Genomic DNA, 22,733 nt, shown 5'->3' with positions numbered 1-22,733 from the left:
TGGTCAACTGCAGCTAGGGGCCCCAGTCCTTTAATGCTGACTATTTGGAGAGGCTAACGGGAAGTGGAAGTCTTGATTAAGGGGAAGGGGCAGAAGCAGCCCGCTCCCAGCTTCCTCTCGGGGCCATTGTACCTGGATGTCCCGGGCCCTCTCGTAGGACTGGTAGGCCACCTTCTCCTCCATGCTGGCCAGCTCCTGCTTCAGGTTGGTCATCTCATTCTGGTGAAGTTCGGTCAGGTCATTGAGCTGTTCCTCCAGCCGCTCGTACCTGACAGAGGGAAAATATGTGACACCAGCCCTTGCTCCCCAAGTCTCCCATCTCCTCCACCAGGGTCAATTTCGCTCATTCTCAACAATGACTCAATCCACCCCATGTGTCCAGCCCCGTCCAATTTTAACAGCAACAAGAAAGCTACTATGTACACAGCAGGCTTCCCAGGTGGTGTTAGTGGTAAAGAACCCGCCTGCCAGTGCAGGAGACAGAAGAGACGTGGGTTCGATCCCTGGGTCGGGAAGATCCCCTGGAGAAGAAAATGGCAACCTACTCCTGTACTCTTGCCTGGAGAATCCCATGGACAGAGGAGCCTGGTAAGTCCGTAAGGTCGCAGAGTTGGACACAACTGAAGCGACTCAGCACACACATGTATACACACAGCCTTTCTTAGAGGTGGGCTCTGTGGTAGGCACTTTAGCCACATTATCTCCTAGGATCCTCCTCACAAACCTTCAGGATAAGGACTGGCGCCATCTGCATGTTACAGATGAGAAGTCTGAGGCACAGAGAGATTGGGGAACTTGCCTGAGAGCACAGAGCCTGTGAATGGAGGGGTCAGAGACTGACTGCTTCAACAACCTGGGCCCTGAAGCCCTGGGCTAAGATGCCCTCCTGGGGAACAGGGACACAGGGATATAGACACACAATCCCTGTTCCAAAGGCACGAAATATCAGAGGATGACTGTTATGTGGGGGTAGTGAGTTTTCAGGCAGGTTTCTCCCTCCATTTTCCAAACCTTCTTCAAGTATGTCAAGGGGAAAAAGTGCTATCCAAAGAAAAACTTTCTAAGGATCCCAAGGAACAAGTGCCCAGTGCCACAGGAGAGGCGCAGAGCAGAAGCAGAGCCAGCAGAGGGAGGGGGTGGGGGCTCCAGCTGATCCCAGGCTGGCTTGTGACTCCGGCGGGATGTTCACACCAACCGCCCATATACCCGCACAGATACCGTCCTCACAAACCCTGTGAGCTGGGATTCGTTACTCCCGCTTCACAGATGAGGGCACCAGGTGCAGACAGCAAGTACTCTGTCCAAGGTGAAGAGTGGGAAGAGCAGAGCTGGGATCCAAACCCAGGCAACCTGGCTCTGGGGTCAGTGCTCTCAGCCAGAGTCTCTCCCGATAAGAAGCTGGCCCCTGCCTCGGTGTCCCCTTTTGTACAACCACCATGTAATCAAGTAGGGATGCCACAACGCTTCTTCCAGAGGCCCTGTCATCCAATCTTCCAGTTGCCCTGGAAGCTGGTGGAAGGCTCCTCGGGGGCCTCCTCCTGGCCCCTTCCAGCAGCCCAGGGCGCTGGGAGATGCTGCGTCTGCTTCCACCACTGAACCCGAAATCCGGCCCCTCTCCCTGGCGGGGCGAGGCACGCACCTGTAGCGCTCCTCCTGCAGGCACTGGGTCATGTAGGTGTAGTCCCTCTGCAGCTGCGCCTTCAGGTCCTCCATGGAGTCCTCCAGGTGCGACTGGCCCTCCTTGATCTCCCTCAGCTCTTCCAGCACAGCGTCCACGTTGCCGGGGCCCCCGTACAGCGGGCCGGACTTGGGGCTCCCCGGCGCGGCGGCGGGCCCGGCCCCCGAGTTGCTGCCCGCGCCCGCCGAGCTGGCGCTGGCGCTGGAGCACTCGTCGTCGCTGGCGTACTTGGGGCTGGACACGAGCGTGGCGCTGCCGCTCAGCGCCCGGGCCGCCTCCTCGGGGGGCCCGTCGTCCAGGGGGTCCTTCAGGTGCGCGATGTTGTCGGCGCTGCCGAACTTGTTCCGGATGAGGCTGGCGAACTCCCGGGGCTTGGACACCACGGCGGAGTGCGTGGCCTGCGAGAGCCCCGAGAGGCTGCCCTTGACGCCCTCCACCACGCCGCCGCCGAAGCCGCTGATGCCCGCGCGCACGTTGGCGCCCACGTCCTTGAGGCCCTGCTGCATGTCCCGCAGCACGTCCTTGGGCTGCCGCGACGGCCCGTTCTGCTCGATCTCCCTCAGGCGCCGGCGGTAGTGCTCCAGCTTCTTGTGCAGCTGGGCGATGGTCTGCGCCGACTTCTGGTTCTTCTTCTCGAACACCTGCTTGATGCGGGACGCCTGCTGCTTGTCGGCGTTGTTGGCCAGCTTCAGGTACTCCGCCACGTTGTCGTCCCGCGCCTCCTGTTCGATCTTGATCTGCTCCGTGATCTTCAGGATCTTCTGGTGCAGGTGCTCGATGGCCGCCTTGGTCCGCTGGGGGTCCGGGGCCCCGTCTGGCACGTCCAAGCTGATGGGGCCATCGGTGTCACCATGGCCGGGGCCGCCGGCAAGGTTCAGGGCCACGAAGTCCCCCTTGTCGACCTGGGGAGGAAGGCAAGCAAAGGAAGCCACAGTCCATCAGCAAACCGAGGGAAGGGGGGCCCGCAGGAGGCTCTCCTGGGTCCCCGGAGCCTCTGGACTTGGTTTCGCTGCCTGGAAAACGGACGCAGGATGAATAGGAAGTTTTTAAGGAAGGAGTCCAAAAGAGTCCCAGCAGTGACAACAGAATCCCCTCCCACCACCATTTATGAAGGGCATGCACACCTGCCCCCTGCCTGATCCCCACAATGTCCCTGCCGTGCAGTTAGGCAGACCTGCACCTCCTTTGGCGCAGGGACTTCAAGAAAGTTGGCTGGGGATAAACAGCTACAGGAAGATAGAACCGGCAGCCCAGGACTCTTGCTGCCCCATCACATGGACCAAGCAGGCCCGAGGCTTCACCGTTATTCCGGGTTATTTCTCAGGGAGCAGACACACCGTTCCTCTGGACTCAAGCATCCATAAGGCTCCTGCCTGGAGCAGGCCTCTTTCTCAGGCTGACCAGAGCCTCACTTGGGAAGCAATCCCCACTTTCCCACGTGGGCTTCCCGGGTGTGGCTCACTAGGCCACCCAGCTCTGCCGACACCTCTCCCCGTCCTGCCCTTACCTTGCTGCTCCCTGGAGTCATCAGCAGCCTCTTGCGCTTCATGGCGGTGGGGGTGCCTGGGCCCACCCTGTCCCGCGGGAGCAGGCGAAGAGCACACGCCCCTGCCTGCCGGTAGGGTCTCGGGGGGCTTGGGTCCCAGAAGGCACCCACAGGCCGAGGGACGCAGGGCCCAGGCGAGGGGCCTGGGGACACCTGCCGCCCAGCGTGGAAGGAGCTGAATGGGCAGCGGGGAGCGGACAGCGCCTTTTCCTCTCCGGTAGGCGGCTCCCCGGGTGCATCAGGGCAGCACAGAGAGAGGAGCCCAGAGATGGAGACAAGATGGGGGGCGGGGAGTGAGGGGCAGGAAGGGGCACAGAGGATGGGCGAGGGGGAGACAGGCTGGATGGAAACAGGCCAGCCTGGAGCCCCACTCTCCAGGGCCAGACCCCCCTCGGCCTGCTGGAGGACCTCGGTCCACAGCCGAGTCCCCAAGTGTCTTATCACCATGCAGCAACGGAAGCAGCAGGAAATGGCTCAACCCCATGTATTTTTACACACAGCACACCCCAGGACTGCGGCCGGGTCAGATCGTTCGCTCTCAACGTGTATGCTGTGGTGGGGGCAGGATGAGGCATACGTGGGGGAAGGGGTTAAACACAAACAAAGTGGCCCCTCCAGCTCACACAACGGAAGCAGCCCGTGCCAATTACAGGCAGAAGTCACTGGGCTCCATTTCTCGCAAGGTACAAAGTTATTGGAAAACACCATGAAAAACAACAGCCCTGCCAAACTCCGGAGCCAGGGGAGGGTGGCTCCCCTGTGGGCTTCCTCTCCAGCCTTCCAGGTCATGGTACCACTGGGGATGCTGGGAACAATACCATCCCTTCCCATCCCTCCTAAAGTCGGACTTTCCTCCCACATGAGCTTTGGGTCTCCCCTCGTGTCCCCGTGCCCTCTGCCACGTGCTTCATGACTCTGTACACCAGAGGGGCCCACACCGATCCCAAGGTCTCCTCGATCACCCTGACTTCTAACGGCATCCTGCAGTTAAACCCCTTCCTCCTGTGCTGTTCCCTACAGTGACGGCAAACAGACTGCCTCTGGACTTTCCTGACCCTCGGTCTCGCCCCCTACTCAGGCCTCTGGTGAGGGGCATGCCACATGATGTCCAAGGGCACTTGGCACAGTGTGGGCACACAGAGCTACTCATCTGTGCCGGCTGGGTCTGGCAGCACAACTTTGTGTGGTGGAGGAAATTAAGTTTATTTAATAGATTATACCAAAAAATTCACTCATCATCGAAACTACGAGACAAAATTAAATTCTATAAGCAACACAGTTTTTAATACTAACTCATTATTGATTGGGGGATTTTTGCAGAAACTAATGCTGTGGCTGGCAATTTGCTGCACAGTGATATTGAAACCTCTTTGGTCAATAACATTCGGGTAACAAAAGATGTTGAAAGTGTTAGTCACGGAGTCGTGTCCAACTCTTTGCAACCCCACAGACTGTAGCCCGCCAGACTCCTCTGTCGATGGAATTCTTCAGGCAAGAATACTACTGGAGAGGGTAGCAATTCCCTTCTCCAGGGGATCTTCCTGACCCAGGGACCAAACCCGGGTCTCCTGTATTGCAGGTAGATTCTTTACCATCTGAGCCACCAGGGAAGACAGTATGGTTTTTCTGGTAGTCATGTATGGATGTGAGAGTTGTACTGTAAAGAAAGCTGAGCACCAAAGAATTGATGCTTTTGAACTGTGGTGCTGGAGAAGACTCTTGAGAGTCCCTTGGACTGCAAGGAGATCCAACCAGTTAATCCTAAAGGAAATCAGTCCTGAATATTCATCGGAAGCACTGATGCTGAAGCTGGAACTCCACAACTTTGGCCCCCTGATGTGAAGAGCCGACTCATCAGAAAAGACCCTGATGCTGGGGAAGATTCAGGCCAGGAGGAGAAGGGGGAGACAGAGGATGAGATGGCTGGATGGCATCACCGTCTCAATGGACATGGGTTTGAGAAAATTTCTGGGAGACAGTAAAGGACAGGGCAGCCCGGCGTGCTGCGGTCCATGGGATCGCAACGAGCTGGACACGATGTAGCGACGGAACAGCAACCACCAGGATGTGTTCATACAACTCTAGTCAACAGTGCGTTAGAGAGCTGAGCCCTCCATAAGGCCGCTTTCCGAAGGTGCTTTCCAAAGAGACTCAACACTTTTCCTGTCTTCCCCTCTAGTCAATAATATGTTAGAGAGCTTGAGCCCTTCATAAGGCCGCTTTCCGAAGGTGCTTTCCAAAGAGACTCAACACTTTTCCTGTCTTCCCCTCTCTTCACAGGAGAAAGAACAACCAGAAACAATTGTGATCTGGCTGCCTCACTGCCTGGTGCTTAGCTGGTCCCTGGGCTCATCTTTATAAAGAGGAGCGCGTGAGTCCGCCCACTGGAGGAGTGTGGGAAGACCTAATGAGACAGGGACTCAAAAAACCTGTGAAAAGCAGAAGTTCTTGGGATTACAAGGGAGTGTAAGACGGCAAATTGCCTGCCTGTCCTGGCTCCATCCTGGCAGCTCTGAGCCTTTTACCCCTCGATCTGGCGGCTGTCTAGCTTACAAGTAGAAAAGCAGAGTTGAAACTGGCTATAAAATCCCGTGAATGAGAGAACAGACACTCCAGGAAACCAGCAGGGCTTGGTGGTGAGCTCTTCCTCACCAGCCGGCCCTCTTCTCTGCCGTGGGGCCCAGACTCAAGCCTGGGGGTCCCGCAGCAGGGCTCCAGCTCCCTCCCGCCCCTCCACTGCAGTCTACAATGCCTGCAGCCTCTGGTCACCTCAGGTTACAGAACACCCCATTTTCTTCCTCCGTCTCCCCCGAGGGAGGCAAGTAGGGAGTTCTCCACCCCCTCACGTCCCCCAGCAAGTCCCCCAAGCCTGCAGCACCCTTTTAGAACCAAAGAAAAACAGGGTCACCAGGAAAAGAGAGCCAAGGAGGCTGCAGACAGACGGGCAGAGACAAAGGAAGCAAATTAGAGTATTAGGAGGAAAAGACGAGAAAGCTGTTAAGAGGGCGGCAACAAGCAGCCCCGGAGGAGAATGAGATTTGAATCGCAACGAGACAGGGTACAGGGCCCAGGCAGGCCGCTAGAAAGGGCTCTAAGGGTGCAAGTGGACACTGGCTTAGAACGCTGGCTCTGTCCCTTACCGGCTGTTTGCCTTCGGATATGTCATTAACTTTTCTGGGACTCAGCTTTCTCATCTAGGAAAAGAAGGGGTAATTCTACCCACCTTGACAGATTGTCGGGGGAATGAAATGAGACTGTGAGGAGAATCACCACGGTACAGCCTCGGGGCACAGAGACAAGTCACAATCAGCTGACAGTGCACACCCGCCAGGACAGCTTTAATTTAAAAAGGGAAGTAACAAGTGTTGCCAAGGATGTGGGGAAACCAGAACCTTCACACCTTGCTAGCAGGAATGTAAAATGGTGCATCCACTGTGGAACACAGTTTGGAGGTTCCTCAAAAGGTTAAACACAGACTTATCATATGACCCAGCAACCCCACTCCTAGGTACACCCGAAGGAATTGAAGGCGGGTATTTAAACAAGCACTGGTGCACACTTGTTCACAGCAGCACTATTTACACTAGCCAAAGGGTGGTGGACACAATTCAAATGTCCACTGATCACTGGACAACGGGCAGGCAAAACTAGTACAGTCAATGGAATGTTACTTGACTATACAGAATGAAGAAAGACTGATCAACGCCACAACACGGATAAACCTCAAGAACACTAAGCAAAAGAAACCAGATACTAAAGGTCATATTCCTTCTATATAACATGTCCAGAATGGTTAAATTCTTAGTGACAGAAGGCAGACTAATGGCGGCCAGGGGCTGGGGAAGGGAGAAGTGGGGAGGGACTGCGTAACGGGTCCAGGATTCCTCTGGGGATGATGAAAGCGCTCTGGCACTAGACAGAGGTGACGGGGCGGCACAGCCTGGGTGTGCGAGGCCTGGTCCTCAACCTGCCAGCCTGCGCTGCAGGTCCAGCCCATTCCTGTTACAGAGTGGGTGGCAAGAGGGTGTCTGGCTCCTTCCTCTTACAGCCACATTCTGAACACAGCAGAAGCTCTAATTCACTCACTCAAAAGAGGAGCAATACAGATCGCCGAGCTCCAGGTGGCTAAGCAGGAGAAAACTCCCAGGGCCCACTGGCCCCGGAGCACGGCGCTGGGTGAGCCACATGGGCCCCAGCCCTCTGTCCAGGCCCAGCCGCCAGCACCAAGGCCTCCTCTCCCCACTCTCCCATCTAGAGGACGGACACTCTGCAGGTACCTGGCCCCACAATGAATCCCTGAGCGCCGTCGGGTGCGGGGCAAGTTCTAAGAAGAGGCGAACCATGAAGGGTGAGCCATGCTTCTTCCACGACCCCTATCTGCACAAGGTGGCCAGAAGGCTACCAGCAGTCTGCGGTGCTCCCTGCTCAGGGTGACCAACAGCCAGGGCTGAGGTCATGGACACCACGGTCCCAGAACCGCTGATGAACGTTCTGGAAGAACCAAAGTGGGGGCACTGCCTACGTCTGGGATACAACTCTCCCTACTTGTCTCCTTGCTCGGGTGAGACCCCTCCACATGCCCCTGGGAGCACCCCCAGACAAGGCTCATAGCACCTCAGACTCTCCTCCCTGCCCCCTTCCAGCAGCACCCAGTGAAGCCGGATCAGGCGCTCCGCCAGATTACAGGGCTCCTGGCCCAGCTTCCCCAGGCCTCCCAGCTCCTCGAGGGCCTGAACGCACATCCTTGGGTTAACCCGACTGGACACGGGTCTTCCTCCCACATGCTAGCCCGGCAGCCCAGGTCTCTGAGGCATCCATGAAGCTTGTCCGTGCAGAGGGGAAGGGCACTAGTGTGTCATGGGTCAGTTTCCCCGGCAACAGTACATCATAAACATTCTTCAGGATGCACCACACACGCAGTCACACCTGCGCTCCCAGGTTCCCAGCCTGTCCCCCTCTCTGGGGACAACAGCCCTGCCTACATTTACAGAGTGCTCCTGTCGGGGTCCCCAGAGCAGGCTGACACAGAAGTCGGGGCCTTCCTGTTCTAGCTCCCTGTTCAGGAGTTGAAAAGCCAAAGCTAAGGTCTCTTTTCGGAAAAAAAAAAGTTGGGGGGGGAAGTGTTGGGGCTCCTCTGCTTCCCTTTAGGAGGTCAGGGTGGCCCTGACATCCTGGGCCAGGTGGCCTGCAGTCCCCTTCCAGGGTTGAGAGCAATGGAGTCAGGCGTCCGTCCCGCCTTGTCCGTGGGTCTGGCTGGGCGGGCCGAGCCCACACAGGGTACTATCCCTGGGCAAGGCCTGGGCAGCAGAGGCTGAGAGCCCCGCAGGAAAGGGTAACGGGGCTGTGGGTCGGGGTGACTCAGCAGAGATGCCTCCATCTGCTGACTCCTGGCCCTGTGACTGTGATCTGAGCACCTTTCTCAGTGTGGCGAGCACATGGATTCCTCTTCCACTGGCTCCCCAAGGGAAAGGGAGGGGAGTCAGGCTAGGGTGGAGAGGGGCAGTCATGGCAGGCTAACACCCCTCTGCCCTTGTGATGAAGCTGGGAGGGAGGCAACCTGATGTCTCCCGTCCCGACCTGACGCTCGGGCCGGAGCAGGCTGGGAGGAGGACGCCAACCCTGGGCCCTGAGTCGGGGGCTGGCCCGTTCTCCCGGATCAGCAGGCGTGGCCTGCGGGCTCTTTCTCCTGCTGTGAGGGACAGGCAGGCGTGTGAGGCCACTCACCCCAGCTCTGGAGCATAATGACTGCCAGCCCAAGCCAGCGGGGAGGTCCGGGAAGGCGAGAGTGGGGAGGGGAGGGCATCACCTTCCCTTGGCGCCTGGGAGCCGAAGCGGCTCTGCTCCCGAGGCAGGGAGGCCAGTGTTTGGATAAAGGGGCACACGTGGGGGAGCATACGCACACACCTGGGTCTGGAGAAGAGGAGGAGGAACTCCTGCAGTGAGGCCCCAGGGATTCGAGGGCGGGCGCCTCATGCAGCGCCCTGTCCTCCTGGCACCCCGCCCTCAGCGGATTAGCCAGGAGCTTTACCCTGCCACCAGGGACTGCAGGGCCAAGTCCACACAGATGGGGAGACTCACCCCTCCGCGTCCTGTGCAGTGCCCACGATCTCCAGGCAGCTGGGCACTCAGTGAGGCTTTGACCAGCCTTCCCTGGCAGCCCCAAGGGTGCCCACCCACCCTGGTCATAGGGGCAACTCTGCCCGGCAGAATGTCACAGCTCTCACCCAGCCCTCGGATGCCAGTCCTTTCCTTGAGGCCCACCCCCAGTTCTGGTCGGAACCACACCCTCGGCTTGGCGGCCTCCTTTTGCGCTGCTGAGCACAATGGCCTTCTGTCCAGCGGGCGGCCTGCGATCCCCTTCCGCCTAATGTCACGGCGGCTCCTGTGGCCTGAGCGGAGTGACACATGGCGGCTGGTTTCTGCAGGGCTCTGGCCGGAGTCCCCTCCCCCAACCCCAGGGCCCTGCCATGGCCAGCGGCCCAGGCGTGGAGGCCTGCTGGTCAGCCCTGCTCCCTCTCGCATCTTTCTCACACAGACACCAGCGGAAAGGGGCTGCACCCCGAGAACGTGGGAAACCCGACTCATCTGACAAACTGTCTCTCCCGCCCCCGCCCCCACCGGGGCCTCACCTGCGTGGGCACTGCTTCCCGCAGCCGGGCTGGCACTGGGGTGCCAGGGGCTCTGAGGGCCCAGCCTTCTGCAGGCGGTGCCAGGCCCCCAGGGTCACAGTCCCGGAGCAGCACTGGGCTGGCCAAGGGAAGCCAGGCTCTGCGAGCAGGTGTCCCAGAGCTCCCGGGCTCTGCACCCGCCATCTCCGGTCTGAGGCCAGGCCTGGGGATTAGGGGTGGATTGCTCGGGGAGATCCCCCCACCCCTCCCCCCCGCCCCAGGGCTCACAGCTGCTCCTTCCCATCTGGGAGGAGGAAGGGAGATCACGGAGCAGGGGGACCGAGCTCCGATGAGGGGCCCCCTCCATGCTGCCTGTCCCGAGGCCAGCTGTTGCCACTCTGAGTCCAACGTGTAAGAGGACATCTGGGTGTGACCAACAGCAACTCCTGCCTGCAGGCAGGTTACAGAGCACGTGGTGATATGGTTCCTGCATCTTTCACCCGTCCAGAAGCATGCTCGGCCTCTCCCACTTGTCATGCATGGGGGCAGACGCTTCTCGCCCTCAGAAAGCCCTCTCACAAACAGGCATGGTGCCATTGACTCCCTTCATCAGCCTCAGAATAGAAGCACACCTTCTAGCCAGGTTTCCGGGGTGGAGGCAAGCTCTTTGAAGCCATAAAGGCTGGAGCCTGGAGGGGACTCCCTGACAGATCCCAACAAGGCCGGGTCAGAACGAGGTCCTCTGCCCCTCTCCCTGCGGCCCTGCCCACAGCTGAAGGCACCCTCATCCCCAGACATCCTCCCTACTCCAGTGGCTGTCTGCAGGACAGCAGCCAGCCTCACCTGGGGACTTTCTCTTCTTTGAGATCCTAGAAATCTCCTTTCTGTGCTGGGCACCACTAGCTTCCGCTTCCCTTTCCTCACCCCACCCCCTAGCAAAAGCGCCCAAGATAAAAGATGGATGGCAAACTCACAGCCTTCTCTTCCTTGGACTTCATCTTGCCAGTCCCAGCAAGAAATCCTGTGAGTGGCCAGCAGAGGGGGCCAGAGATCCACAGGAGGGCGCCGGGTGGCCGGCAGGGTGCAGGGTCTGCTGGGTCCAAGGACAGCCTCACACAGCAGGATCAGTCAGAGATGACGCAGATTCTGTGCCCATTGGGGCCTGACGAAGGACCCGGGGCTTAAATACGAAGGATCGGCATGGCTCATGCTGACGGGGCGGTCCCCGGTTCAAGAAGGTGCACCCAGATAAGGGCCCAGTGCTATCTCCAGGCCCCAATGGCAGGGCCCTCAGCCAAAACACCAAGAGCACGAGTCCCCACACCCCAGGCTGGGGGAAACCTTACAAACATTTGTGGTGGCGATGACCTGGGGTCTGCGAGGACAGCAGCCCAGTGAGGGCACAGCACACAGGTCCCAGTTTGGGGGCCGGCTCAAGCGGGAGACCCAGGTTCAATCCCTGGGTCGGGAAGGTCCCCTGGAGGAGGGCATGGCAACCCACTCCAGCGTTCTTGCCCAGAAAATCCCATAGACAGAGAAGCCTGGTGGGCTACAGTCCATGGGGTTGCAAAGAGTTGGACACAACCGAGCAACTAACACTTTACTTTCTTTTTCAAGCATGTGCAGTCAGGGACACATGGGGTCAGGAACACTTTCAGCAGCTCCCCTCATCTGTAAATGACCTCCCGCCTATGGCACTTGATTTTCACTTCATGCTTCCCTGGTGGCTCAGACGGTAAAGCGTCTGCCTGCAGTGCAGGACACCAGGGTTCAATCCCTGGGTTGGGAAGATCCTCTGGAGAAGGAAATGGCAGCCCACTCCAGGACTCCTGCCTGGAGAATCCCATGGACAGAGGAGCCTGGTGGGTTACAGTCCATGGGGTCGCAGAGTCAGACACGACTGAGCGACTCCACTTTCTCTCTTTCTTTGGGCGCTGTGCACTGCTCCTCTTGCATAAATGAGTCGTAATGCTCTGAGACAGGCAGGCGTCAGATCTTAACTGTATCCGGCCCTCCACTGTGCCTAGCATAAGACCTGTGTATGAGGACCACCTGACCTACCCCACTGAGCAGAGATGGAAGGCACGCCATCTACTGCACTCTGTCTGAGGCAGCCCCGGAGGCAGGAGCCCAGAAGCGAGGAGGGGGCTGAGTCAGCCGAGCGCTGGGGCTCTCACGACACCGTGCAATCTCACTCCCGGCTGCCGGCATCAGGAAGGCTCAGAATCACCAGGAAGAAGTCCCTTCCAGGCCTCACTGCACCACCAGGAAGACCCTGAGGAGGCGTCTGGCATCCCCCTGAGGGGAGGCTCAGCTCACCTGCAGGGACACCTCACCCACCAGCACGATAACTGGAGAGCAGGAGAAAGGAGGGCGGAGCTCTGGGCAAGTGAAGAGACAAAAGGAGCTGCGGGCGTCTGCCGGGCAAGGTCCCTTCTCCTCGAGTGTCGGTTCTTGTCCTTACGTGTTTGAAACATCCCCAGATCTGCCAAGGATGCAGAGCTTCCTGTTCTAGGGGTAAGGAGCGGAGCCCAGGGCACCATGATGCGGTGGGGTCCCATACCGGCAATGGGGCCAGGGTCAGGTCGGTACAGTGAGACGCAGTGTCCACAACTGCACTGGGCAGAGCAGGTGAAAGCAGGGCTTGGAAGGTTCCAGCAGAAGGGAATGTGTTGCAGGAAGACATCTCGCTCCCTGGGGGGCAGACCTGTCTTTCAGTGGCAAGGCCGAGGGTCAGGTCTGGAGGCCCGATATAAATCCTCGCCCCCACAACTCGCTCCTGACGTGCCCTCCACAAGCCCTGTTCACACCCCTTCACAACAGCAAGAAGAGGCGGCAGCACCGCAAAGCAGCGGCCTGGAGAAAGAGGCCTCAGGGACGAGACTGGCGGGCGGCATCAGGAGCCGGAGGAGAGGGTGGCTGAGCTGAGCCCTGCAGCTGCATCCCAGTTTTCTCAGCTGCAAAACCGTACATATGACTGTTACCTCCCAGGGCTACACTGGGGGTCAAAGGGGAACGTGAGAAAAAATACCTGACACATCTTACGTTTTACTGAAATGCATGAGTCCTGAGGCCCCTTCACACGAGTATGTACACACACACACACACACACACAGTCACTCTAGGAGGTGCGTGGAAGCGTGCACTTGGGACGGACAAAGCCAGAAAGTAGCTACACATGGAGCAGAGCTGAGAGAGGGGCAGGCGGACACGGAGCAGCGACAGGCTCTGCGACCACGGGAGCCCCAGGCGTCTGTCCTCGCACAGAGAGGAGGTGCCCTGGGTATCCGCCACCAACTCCTGGCCACCGGGCCACCTCCCCTCTGGCCTGGCAGGGGCGGGCCCCATCTGAGCGGGGCAGGGCAGTCGCTGGCCCTTCACAGGCATGCCTGGCTCTCTCCGCTCGCCCGCGTGAGCCCCCGACCCGAGCCACTGATGGGCCCCAGCGTCCTGGAAGGGGCCGGCCTTCCTCTGCACGCCCCGCAGGCCTCAGCCCTCTCTTCCCCTGGGTTCCCTTAGCTTCCTCGTCCTCTCGTTTTCACTCTGTGCCCCTTTTTTCTTCCATTTTTTTCTTCCTTTGCCCTTACTGTTATTCTTCAGGTTCCCCCCCACACCCCCACCCAACACACACATTTTAAACCTTATTTCAAACCTTCCTACCTAGTTTTCTTTCTCTTGGGGGAAAGGAGCACACGCCACAGACACATTCTGAAGGGTGGGAAACCTGAGAAGTCATGGGCTTTGGGAGCAAAGGCACATGCTGAAGAGTAGCTAAATTTAGTTATTTCAAATACCAGGTGAGGCCTTAAAAAAAACCTTCAGGCTTCAAATGTGCAGTGAAAATTTCCCAGTCACGATTCCTCTATAAAAGGTGAGCCGCTGCTCCAGGGCTCACCTCTCAGAAACGAGGGGCAGGAAATGGTCAGGCCTCAGCGGTCCCTCCCCTAACACTGTCTCTTACAGCCAGCCAGTCAGTGCACTTTCTCAGAAGCTCCAGTCACCCAGGAGCCCTGCTTCCTCCTGGGAACACACAGGAGAAACGGGCATCTTCTTCAGGGTGAACTGCAACAACCAATGTGGGTGCATTTCCTAGGAGCACGTGGAGAGGATCGGCCACACGAGCTGGGAAAGCAGACCGGGAGGGCCACGGTGGGCTACTGCTGGGCACGTGCTCCATGCCACCTCGCAGCTGCTTCTGGGGAGGGAGGGGCAGCCATCTCTTCCGCCCTCAGGTTCCCGGCCTGTCTAATGCCACGGACACTCATGTTACAGAGTCCTGCTCAGGCATGGTCACAAGCCAGACGCTGAGCAGCGGACACGACCACACACCTAAGGTCACTTTTAGGAAAATCAGAATTGGTGCCAGGAAGGTAGGATTCCACGCCTCCTATAGCCACTCGACCTTCCTGGGGGAGGAGATACCGGGGACAGGCCTGGAAGAAAGTGACCCAGAGAGGAAGCAGCCTCTCCTTTGGGGGGAGTTTTGAGGAAGCAGAGCACCCTCCATCCCACCCTACTTGCCAAGAAAAATTTAGAATGACCCCTTTCTAGAAGCAGAGGACTGAAACACAGAACTCTCGGGGCATCCTGTTGACTCAGGGGATCAGAGTTTACCACGAACTGACAGGAATTCAAAGAGAAATGTATGTGAGAGCAAAGCAGTCTGCAAAGTGCAGCACGCTGCCCAACGAGTGCCAGGGCCAGGAGGCTGAAAGGGACATCAAAGGCCAGGGCTGGCATGGACTGGGGGTGCCCACAAAGCCAGTAGACAGGCACGGCGCCCAGATTATATCTGCGTCTGAAGCTGCCTTCTCAGGCGCTGAAGAAACCTTATATAATGAAGTTAACATTACAGAGCACTTTCCTTTCCAGGGCAGGGTTCGCCTTTCCGGCCACCCAAAGGAGGCCTTCTGGTTACAGTATCACCTAGGATCTGATTTAGCTTCTGCGGAGCACGCTGAATTATTCACTAGCTGTAGATATTGGCCCAGCTTGGGGTCCCGGTGGTGGGCCATCTGAAGAGGTTGAAAAGGATGCAGTGAGCACACTTCCCAAACCGAGACCTGGAGCAAGGTCCAAGAGACGAAAGCAGCAGGGGCAGCAGACTCAAAGTGTGGAGGGTATGGGTGTAGGGGCTGCAGCAGTGGAGGGGTAGGGAGGCAGAGAATAGCCAGACCCGCCGCCTGGCACACTGGGGCCTGTCACTGGAGACAGAAGGAGGTCAGAGAAGGCCCCTGTACCCGGAACTTCGCTCCCTGCCCCCCCGCCCCCCACTGCAGCTCGGGAGAGCCCTGGGTTCCTTGGAGCCTGGAAGGAATGCAGTGGTGTATGCAGCCTCCCTGCTCCTGTTTCAGGGTCCTCTGCCCTGCAGCACAGGTAGAAAGCCTAAACTGTGCCTTTGAAGAGCAAGAAGAGGCGGAGCAGGGATCGGGTAAACAATACTGTATTTCCATTGCCTCATCTGGCACCAGAGGGGACCAGGGTCAGGTTTCACATCACAGGGATGTGCTGGATCCACACAGGAATGTGCCCGGTGGCGGGGGAGACCCAGGCCAGCTCCCGTGACCCGGCCCACACCACCAGTGCCGGCTCCCCATCAGCAGAAGCCAAAGACAGAGCCTCCTCTTGCTGTTGTCATCAGCACGGGCGTTGGGGGCTGACACTTGAGCCCTGGGCACACCACCCCCTGGGCACTGGACCAGGTGCAAGGGGCTGAGGCTCCTGAGGGGGAAGGCTGGGCCTGATGGGGCCTCCCGCCTGTGTCTGGGCTGGAAGCACCTCACCCCCCTGGGGCAGGGCTTGGAGTCAGGTGTGGTGGGAAGGCATGTCATCTAGGCCTTGCTAGGTAAGCTGGACGTTATCTAGCTTCACCCCCATACCCAGGGGGGATGCTGTATTCCCAGAAGCCAGAGCTAACCTGGGGGACGCTGGGTACTTTCTATCTGGAAAGAGTCATGGATGCCAGTGCGGAAAAGATGAGTAAAGCTAGTTCCAGAGGCCGGTGGCCTCCTGGGCCAACTGAGCCCCAAATCCTGCTCTAAAGAGGCTGCTGCTTACAACCTCTGCTGTCAGTGGGGAGTACAGGGAAGAGTCCTCCATTTTCTTGACCCCTCTCCTGATTGGAGAGGACCCCTAAAAGGCACAGGGGTTTCACCTGAACGTGGGGCACTCAAACCTGACTAAAGGAAGAGCGTCTTAGCGCACCAGCCGCCACAAACACACTGGGAGACAGGGGCTTTTAAGCACTGAGACCGGAGAAGGCGATGGCGGCCCACTCCGGCGCTCTTGCCTGGAGAGTCCCGGGGCGGGGAGCCTGGCGGGCTGCTGTCCGTGGGGCTGCAGAGCCGGACGAGCCTGAGCGGCTCAGCAGCGGCAGACACTGACAGCAAGCAGCAGCCCGCGGTGAAGCACTGAGGCGCCAGCCGGGGGCCGCCGGGCTGGGCTGGGTGCCCCGTCTGAGAGCCCCCAACACAGAGGAAGCGAGGAGGGGAGAGAAGACGACGGGAGAGGGCAGCCGTCCTCCCGGCCACCGGGGCTGAGCTCGGGCTGGCGGACCCGGCGTGCACCCAGGGACGCTGATGCGGCTCTGAAGGTGGACGTGCTGGTGTGGACAGGCAGGCAGACGGGGCCCTCGGCCTCTCAGGGAACCTGGCCGCTCACACACATCAGCAGGCCTTGCAGACGAACAGGCCAGCCTCCCCGTGCCGGGGGGACATGTTCGGAAACCTCACTCAGCAGAGCGGGCCCCAACCACCTCCAAACCGGCTCCCAGCCATAAATAAACCAGGCCCCCTGACGCCTGCCAAAATCCGTCTTCTTGGCAGCAGCCTAGGTTTGAGGGTGGCCCCTCACTTGCCATTCCTGCCAGTAAACAGGGGTGCTTGTTTATGCTTCTTATTTACCAGAGCAGAGAGGAAATCTTGTTATTGGATAAATCTGGCCAGAGTGTACCAAACAGGCCGTCCAGAGCTCTGGTTTACGCAATGGGCGGACCGCCCCTGGCCTCCCCGTCTGGGACCTGGAGATAACACCTCAGTGAGGTCACAGCGAAGATCCATGACGACATCATCTCCACGCCCTCCGTGCAGCACCGGGCCTCTCTCCCACCCTGCCTGCCCTCAAAGCCAGAGGCCACAGACTGGCCTGTTGCTGAAGTCCTCTGGCCACTGGGCAATCCGTGCCAGTCTCCTAAGGCTCTGGACACCCTCTGTGAGCTTTGGACATCCACCCCCCAACCTGTGCCGTGCCTCGTCCTTAGGGGGACCAGCCTCTCTGCACAGACAGGAAAGGATGACCAGGGCAAGGTCAGGGCCAAGCTGGCAGAGCCGGCTGTGAGCTGTGAGCACGCCAGGCTCTCCCTCTCCAGAGACCCTCCCGCTGCAGCACCCAGCTCAAGCCTTCCATGAAACAACAGCTATGGTGAGTTTCTGAACAAGGCGAAGAGGGAAGCAATGACCCAGCCCAACTTGGGAGAAAGGGAAAACAAGTCTCTGACCCCTGCAATGACGAATCCACTCTCTGAAAGTCTGGGAGCAGGTTATCAAGGCAGGACAGAAGAGTTGTTAGGCTTTCCTTACAGTGCACTACGTTTTCTAAGAATTGCTGCTTGACAAAAGAGAGTCTGAGAAGAGGGTGAGGCCTCTCTGCTGAGGAACCAAGCGGCCTAACTATTGCCACTGCACATACCACCAGTGGTTCCTGCTGGAACCGCCAGGGCCCAGGTTTCCAGAGGTTAAGACCACATGCAAACGGGGAACCCGGATGCCACTGCCTTCTCTACTCATCTGCCAGTGTCCCAGTGCGCCAATGACGATAACGTCATGTATCTGCTTTCTAGATATAAGAGTGGTTATCTTGTTCAGTGTCACACCAATAGTAGAAAGCAGAATGGCGAGGCTGAGATGACAATCTGTTTCTGTTTTGAAAGGGGAATCACTGAAGGCACAGTCTTAAGGTGGATCTTGAGGCAAACCACATCACCAGGGCTGAGCGGCTTCCTGGGCCTACGAACCCCTCTCTGTGCCTCTGCTGCACCCTGCCTTCCATGGGGCTCCAGGTCCCCAGCTTTCCTAGGGAGGGGCTGGGCTGAGCCTCTCAGGACAGCTGAGGACCTGAAGCTGCCTCCAGGGTGTATCGGTAATTCAACCCCTGGCAGGGCTGGCTCTGGGCTGAGAGTCAGCTGCTGGTTTCTAAACAATGGCAAGGGGTGTGGGTAGTGGGGGAGGCTTATGAATTAAAAATAGATGCTAGTAATCACCAGGGAGCTGGCAGAGAGCATGTGGGACTGTGTTTACTAGAGAGAGAAGAATCCCTTCTATTCACGCCCAGAGACCAGGGCGGGACCACCACCAGCTTCGCACATCAGCCAAGGGCCTCTGCGTTTCAGGGAGTTGGCTGACCATGGGGTTCGCTGATGCCTGGAAGACCCCTTTCCACAGGACGTGAAGGCACCCTCTCTTCTCAGGATCCCCCAGGGCCACACCCATTCCTGGGGGACAGTACTGGGTCAGAAGGGATGTACACAGAAGGGGAAACGGCAACCAAGAGATAAAGTCATTGTCCTTGGGCAAAGGCAACCTGCTCACCACGGGTGCTGCACAAAAGGTCCCTGGCAGTTTTAGAGACTTCAGATCTCAGTTTGGTCTTGTGGACATGCTAGAAACACAGCGCCTAGTCGCATCTCTACCACAGACTAGCCAGGTGCCCTTAGGCAAGCAGCCTCCTGATTCCTCTAGATCTCAGTCTGCTCACCTATAAAACAGAGATAACAGTATTGCTCTGGCAACATCAGGATTAACCAGGCAACAGAATGAGAAAGACTAGAGGTCTCGCCAAGAAACATAGAGATACCAAGGGAACACTTCATGCAAAGATGGGCTCGATAAAGGACAGAAATGGTACAGATCTAACAGAAGCAGAAGATATTAGGAAGCGGTGGCAAGAATACACAGAAGAGTGATAAAAAAAGATCTTCACGACCCAGATAATCACGATGGTGTGATCACTCACCTAGAGCCAGCCATCCTGGAATGTGAAGTCAAGTGGGCCTTAAGAAGCATCACTGCAAACAAAGCTAGTGGAGGTGATGGAATTCCAGTTGAGCTCTTTCAAATCCTAAAAGATGATGCTGTGAAAGTGCTGCACTCAATATGCCAGCAAATTTGAAAAACTCAGCAGTGGCCACAGAACTGGAAAAGGTCAGTTTTCATTTCAATCTCAAAGAAAGGCAACGCCAAAGACAAACTACTGCACAACTACACTCATTTCGCATGCTAGTAAAGTAATGCTCAAAATTCTCCAAGCCAGGCTTCAACAGTACGTGAACCAAGAACTCCCAGGTGTTCAAGCTGGATTTAGAAAAGGCAGAGGAACCAGAGATCAAATTGCCAACATCCATTGGATCATAGAAAAAGCAAGAGAATTCCAGAAAAACATCTACTTCTGCTTCATTGACTATGCTAAAACCTCTGACTGTGTGGATCACAACAAACTGTGAAAAACTCCTAAAGAGATGGGACTACCAGACCACCTTTCCTGTCTCCTACAAAACCTGTATGCAAGTCAAGAAGCAACAGTTGCAACCAGACATGGAACAGCAGACCAGTTCCAAATTGAGAAAGAGAGTACGTCAAGGCTGTATATTGTCACCCTGCTTATTGAACTTATATGCAGAGTACATCATGAGAAAGACCAGGCTGGATGAACCACAAGCTAGAATCAAGATTGCTGGGCGAAATATCAACAACTTCAGATATGCAGATGACATTACCCTTATGAAGAAAGCAAAGAGGAACTAAAGAACCTCTTGATGAAAGTGAAAGAGGAGAGTGAAAAAGCTGGCTTAAAACTCAGCATTCAAAAAACTAAGACCATGGCATCCAGTCCCATCACTTCATGGCAAATAGATGGGGAAACAATGGAAATGGTGACAGACTTCATTTTCTTGGGCTCCAAACTCACTGCAGATGGTGACTGCAGCCATGAAGTTAAAAGGCGCTTGCTCCTTGGAAGAAAAGCTATGACCAATCTAGACAGCATATTAAAAAGCAGAGACATTACTTTGCTGACAAAGGTCTGTACAGTCAAAGCTATGGTTTTTCCAGTAGTCATGTATGGATGTGAGAGTTGGACCCTAAAGAAGGCTGATGCCCTAAAGAATTGATGCTTTTGAACTGTGTTGTTGCAGAAGATTCTTGAGAGTCCCTTGGACTGCAAGGAGATCCAACCAGTCCATCCTAAAGGAAATCAGTCCTGAATATTCATTGGAAGGTCTGATGTTGAAGTTGAAACTCCAATACTTTGGCCACCTGATGTGAAGAGTCGACTCATTAGGAAAGACCCTGGTGCTGGGAAAGATTGAAGGCAGGAGAAGGGGACAACAGAGAATAAGATGGTTGGATGGCATCACCACCTCAACAGACATGAGTTTGACCAAGCTCCAGGAGACAGTGAAGGACGGGGAAGCTTGGCGAGCTGTAGTTCATGGGGCACAAAGAGCTGGATGTGGCTGAGCGACTGAACAACACAGGTGACAAAGCTTTGGAAAGATGAACCTTCTAAATAAGGATAAAAAACAGTCACAGGAATAACCATTCTCCCCACTTCCATCCTGCACCTAGAGAACCATCCCCCAGTGAGCTCACCCAAGAGTCTGCAGTCATGTCTTCCACCCTGTCTGCCTTCTGGATGTCTTGGGGGCAGTGTGAAGACCAAACATGAACCTCGTGGAAAAACTCCCCAGTTGATGCCCTCCCGTCCCCGCAGCCCCCTGTATTTCCACTCAGCAAACAGCAACAAACTTTGCCAGCCTCCAAGACTGCCCGCTGTGCAGCCACTCCATCTGCTCAGACAGCTTCAGGACTACAATGCCCACGTTCTCTGTGAAACGGCTCCAGGATCAGAGACCCTGTTTTAGGATTGTTCTACAGTGACTTTTAAAAGGTATCCACTGACTCAGCAGCAAGAGGCGGGCCTGGTGGCTGCTGCAAATAAAATACTTGTTCACCGGGAATTCTGTAGCAGTCCACTGGTTAGGGCGTGGCATTTTCACTGCTGGGGCCCAGGTTCAAGCCCCGGTGGGGGAACTAAGATACTGTAAGCTGTGCTGCATGGCCAAAACTAACCCAAAACAAACAAAAAAACTTGCTCATGAAAGGCTGAACAACTTGGTTCCTGCTGCTAGTTCCCTCTGGGTCTCCCTTCCTTCCACAAAGCCACGTTTTCCCTTCAGCCGACACATCCAGATCTCATTCTTGGCACAGACGTCTCTGCAGTTGAAACTAAGCCTGCAGATGGTTCAGGGCCATCGTTTTAAATACTCTATATGCTGACAACCCCTAAACGTCTGTCTCCAGCCTGGGTCTCTTCCCAAGACTACAGACTCCAACATCTGACTGCTTATTTGGCATTTCCACATGGATGTTTAACAATCATCTTAAACGGAACATGTCCAAAGACTAGCTCTGAGTTCTGCCCCCACAGCCCCTCCAGCTGTGCTGGTCCAACTCAGCTAATGGCAATTTCTTCTTCTCAGCAGCCAGGCCGAAACCCGTGAGCCCTCTCTGCCTGCTCCCTTTCTGCCCTGCCCCGCATCCTTCAGGAACCATTGCTGTTTGATCTCTGAGGGGAGTCCAGAATCCAGCCCTCCCCCAACTCTCACCCTGCAGCAGTCCCTGGCATCTCACCTCTGGGGGCTTCCAAGAGCTTCTCAGCCTCTTACAGCCTGGCCTCCACAGAGCACCCAGATCCGTCTCCTTAAAGGGTGTCCTTCATCTGTCAAAAACCTAACGGCTTCCCATCTCACTCAGCAAAGAAGTCAAAAGCCTTTTTCCTGACCCACTAAGTGATCTGTGGCCCTCCCTGCCCATCTTTTAAAAACTAACACAAACCAGACTGCCTCAACCAATTCTGTCCTTTCTCCTCCCAGAGGAGCTGCCCCTCCACTTCCACCATCTCCGCAGTCTACTAAAACCAGTTTCTTGCCACAGTTATCAGTGACCCTCACTGCCTGATACCATCTATGCATGTGTTCAGATCTGGATCTGACCGTTCATTCTCACTGCATTTTACTTTGTTGAAAACATCCTTTCTCTTAAAACTCCCCTGTCATGCTTGGACATCATCCCTCCCCAGAGTCACTCCTACAGACCTGCTGCTGTCCCTTACACGTCAGCTCTGTCCTCGGCCTCCATCGTGCTCAACACTTGCTTCAAAGTCTCATCCACACCCAGCTCAGTTCCATCTTCCACGTCCGCTTTCTTGCCTAGTACCACTGATGAGAACTGCCAGAGGCTCTCTGAGTTTGTCTCTGCCCTCCCATCCTCACTGATGCGTCCTAGACTCCAGCGACAGCTCTGATAATGGTTTGACTCCATTCCTGCCCCGCTTCCTAATCTACTGTCTACACTAAGACCCAGCGGGGCCTCCTCCGGCCAGTTTCCTGCCTAACACCCTCTGACGACGTCACACTCCCCCAGGCTCCACATGGCAAGACCTCGTGTGATCTATCCTCTGCCTACCTGTCAATCCCCAAACGCGCTGGACACTCCAACCGCAGTGAATCCGAGGCAGTCCGCAGCAGCGGCTTGCTTCTCTGTACACTATACCCTTCCGGCCCCCACACCTGCCACCAGTCCTCTGGCTAAATTGTACTCCTTCTTCAAGATTCAGCTCAGTGGCTTCCTCCAGAAGGTCCTCCCCAAGGAGTGCTCACAACCTCTGTCAGACACACCCTCATCACCCCATTCTGTCTGTTCACCCATCTGCCTCCGCTCTATTCAGTGAGGACAGCCCTACCGCCACTTATTCCCTCCAGCTCATTCATTCTCACAGTGCATAACAAGTATGCACGAAGTACTTAGTATATGAATGAAAGAGTGAACACAGAAATTCAGAAAGCATC

General features: G+C 56.5%; 1 protein-coding gene across 6 annotated transcripts in view; it reads right to left on the bottom strand.

Annotated features, from left to right (window-relative positions):
* Positions 1 to 22,733, bottom strand: part of TMCC2 (transmembrane and coiled-coil domain family 2) — a 38,394-nt gene that overhangs the window by 1,487 nt on the left and 14,174 nt on the right. For 4 of the 6 annotated variants that reach the window (XM_055420043.2, XM_055420044.2, XM_088845136.1 and 1 more), the window contains 2 exons: positions 1,640 to 2,580; positions 133 to 268 (listed from right to left, as the gene is read on the bottom strand). In XM_055420043.2, the coding sequence (XP_055276018.1) occupies positions 133 to 268; positions 1,640 to 2,580 (1,077 nt within the window). Of the gene's footprint in view, positions 1 to 132; positions 269 to 1,639; positions 2,581 to 9,853; positions 10,037 to 10,806; positions 10,992 to 22,733 lie in introns of those variants that run through there. The other 2 variants (XM_088845137.1, XM_088845138.1) reach the window with 2 other exon arrangements.

This window comes from Moschus berezovskii, chromosome 17 (genome assembly GCF_049115385.1).
Source record: "Moschus berezovskii isolate FMDL1 chromosome 17, NW_MosBer_1.0, whole genome shotgun sequence".
Classification (NCBI taxonomy): domain Eukaryota; kingdom Metazoa; phylum Chordata; class Mammalia; order Artiodactyla; family Moschidae; genus Moschus; species Moschus berezovskii.
This window is presented reverse-complemented; position numbering and strand designations above follow the sequence as displayed.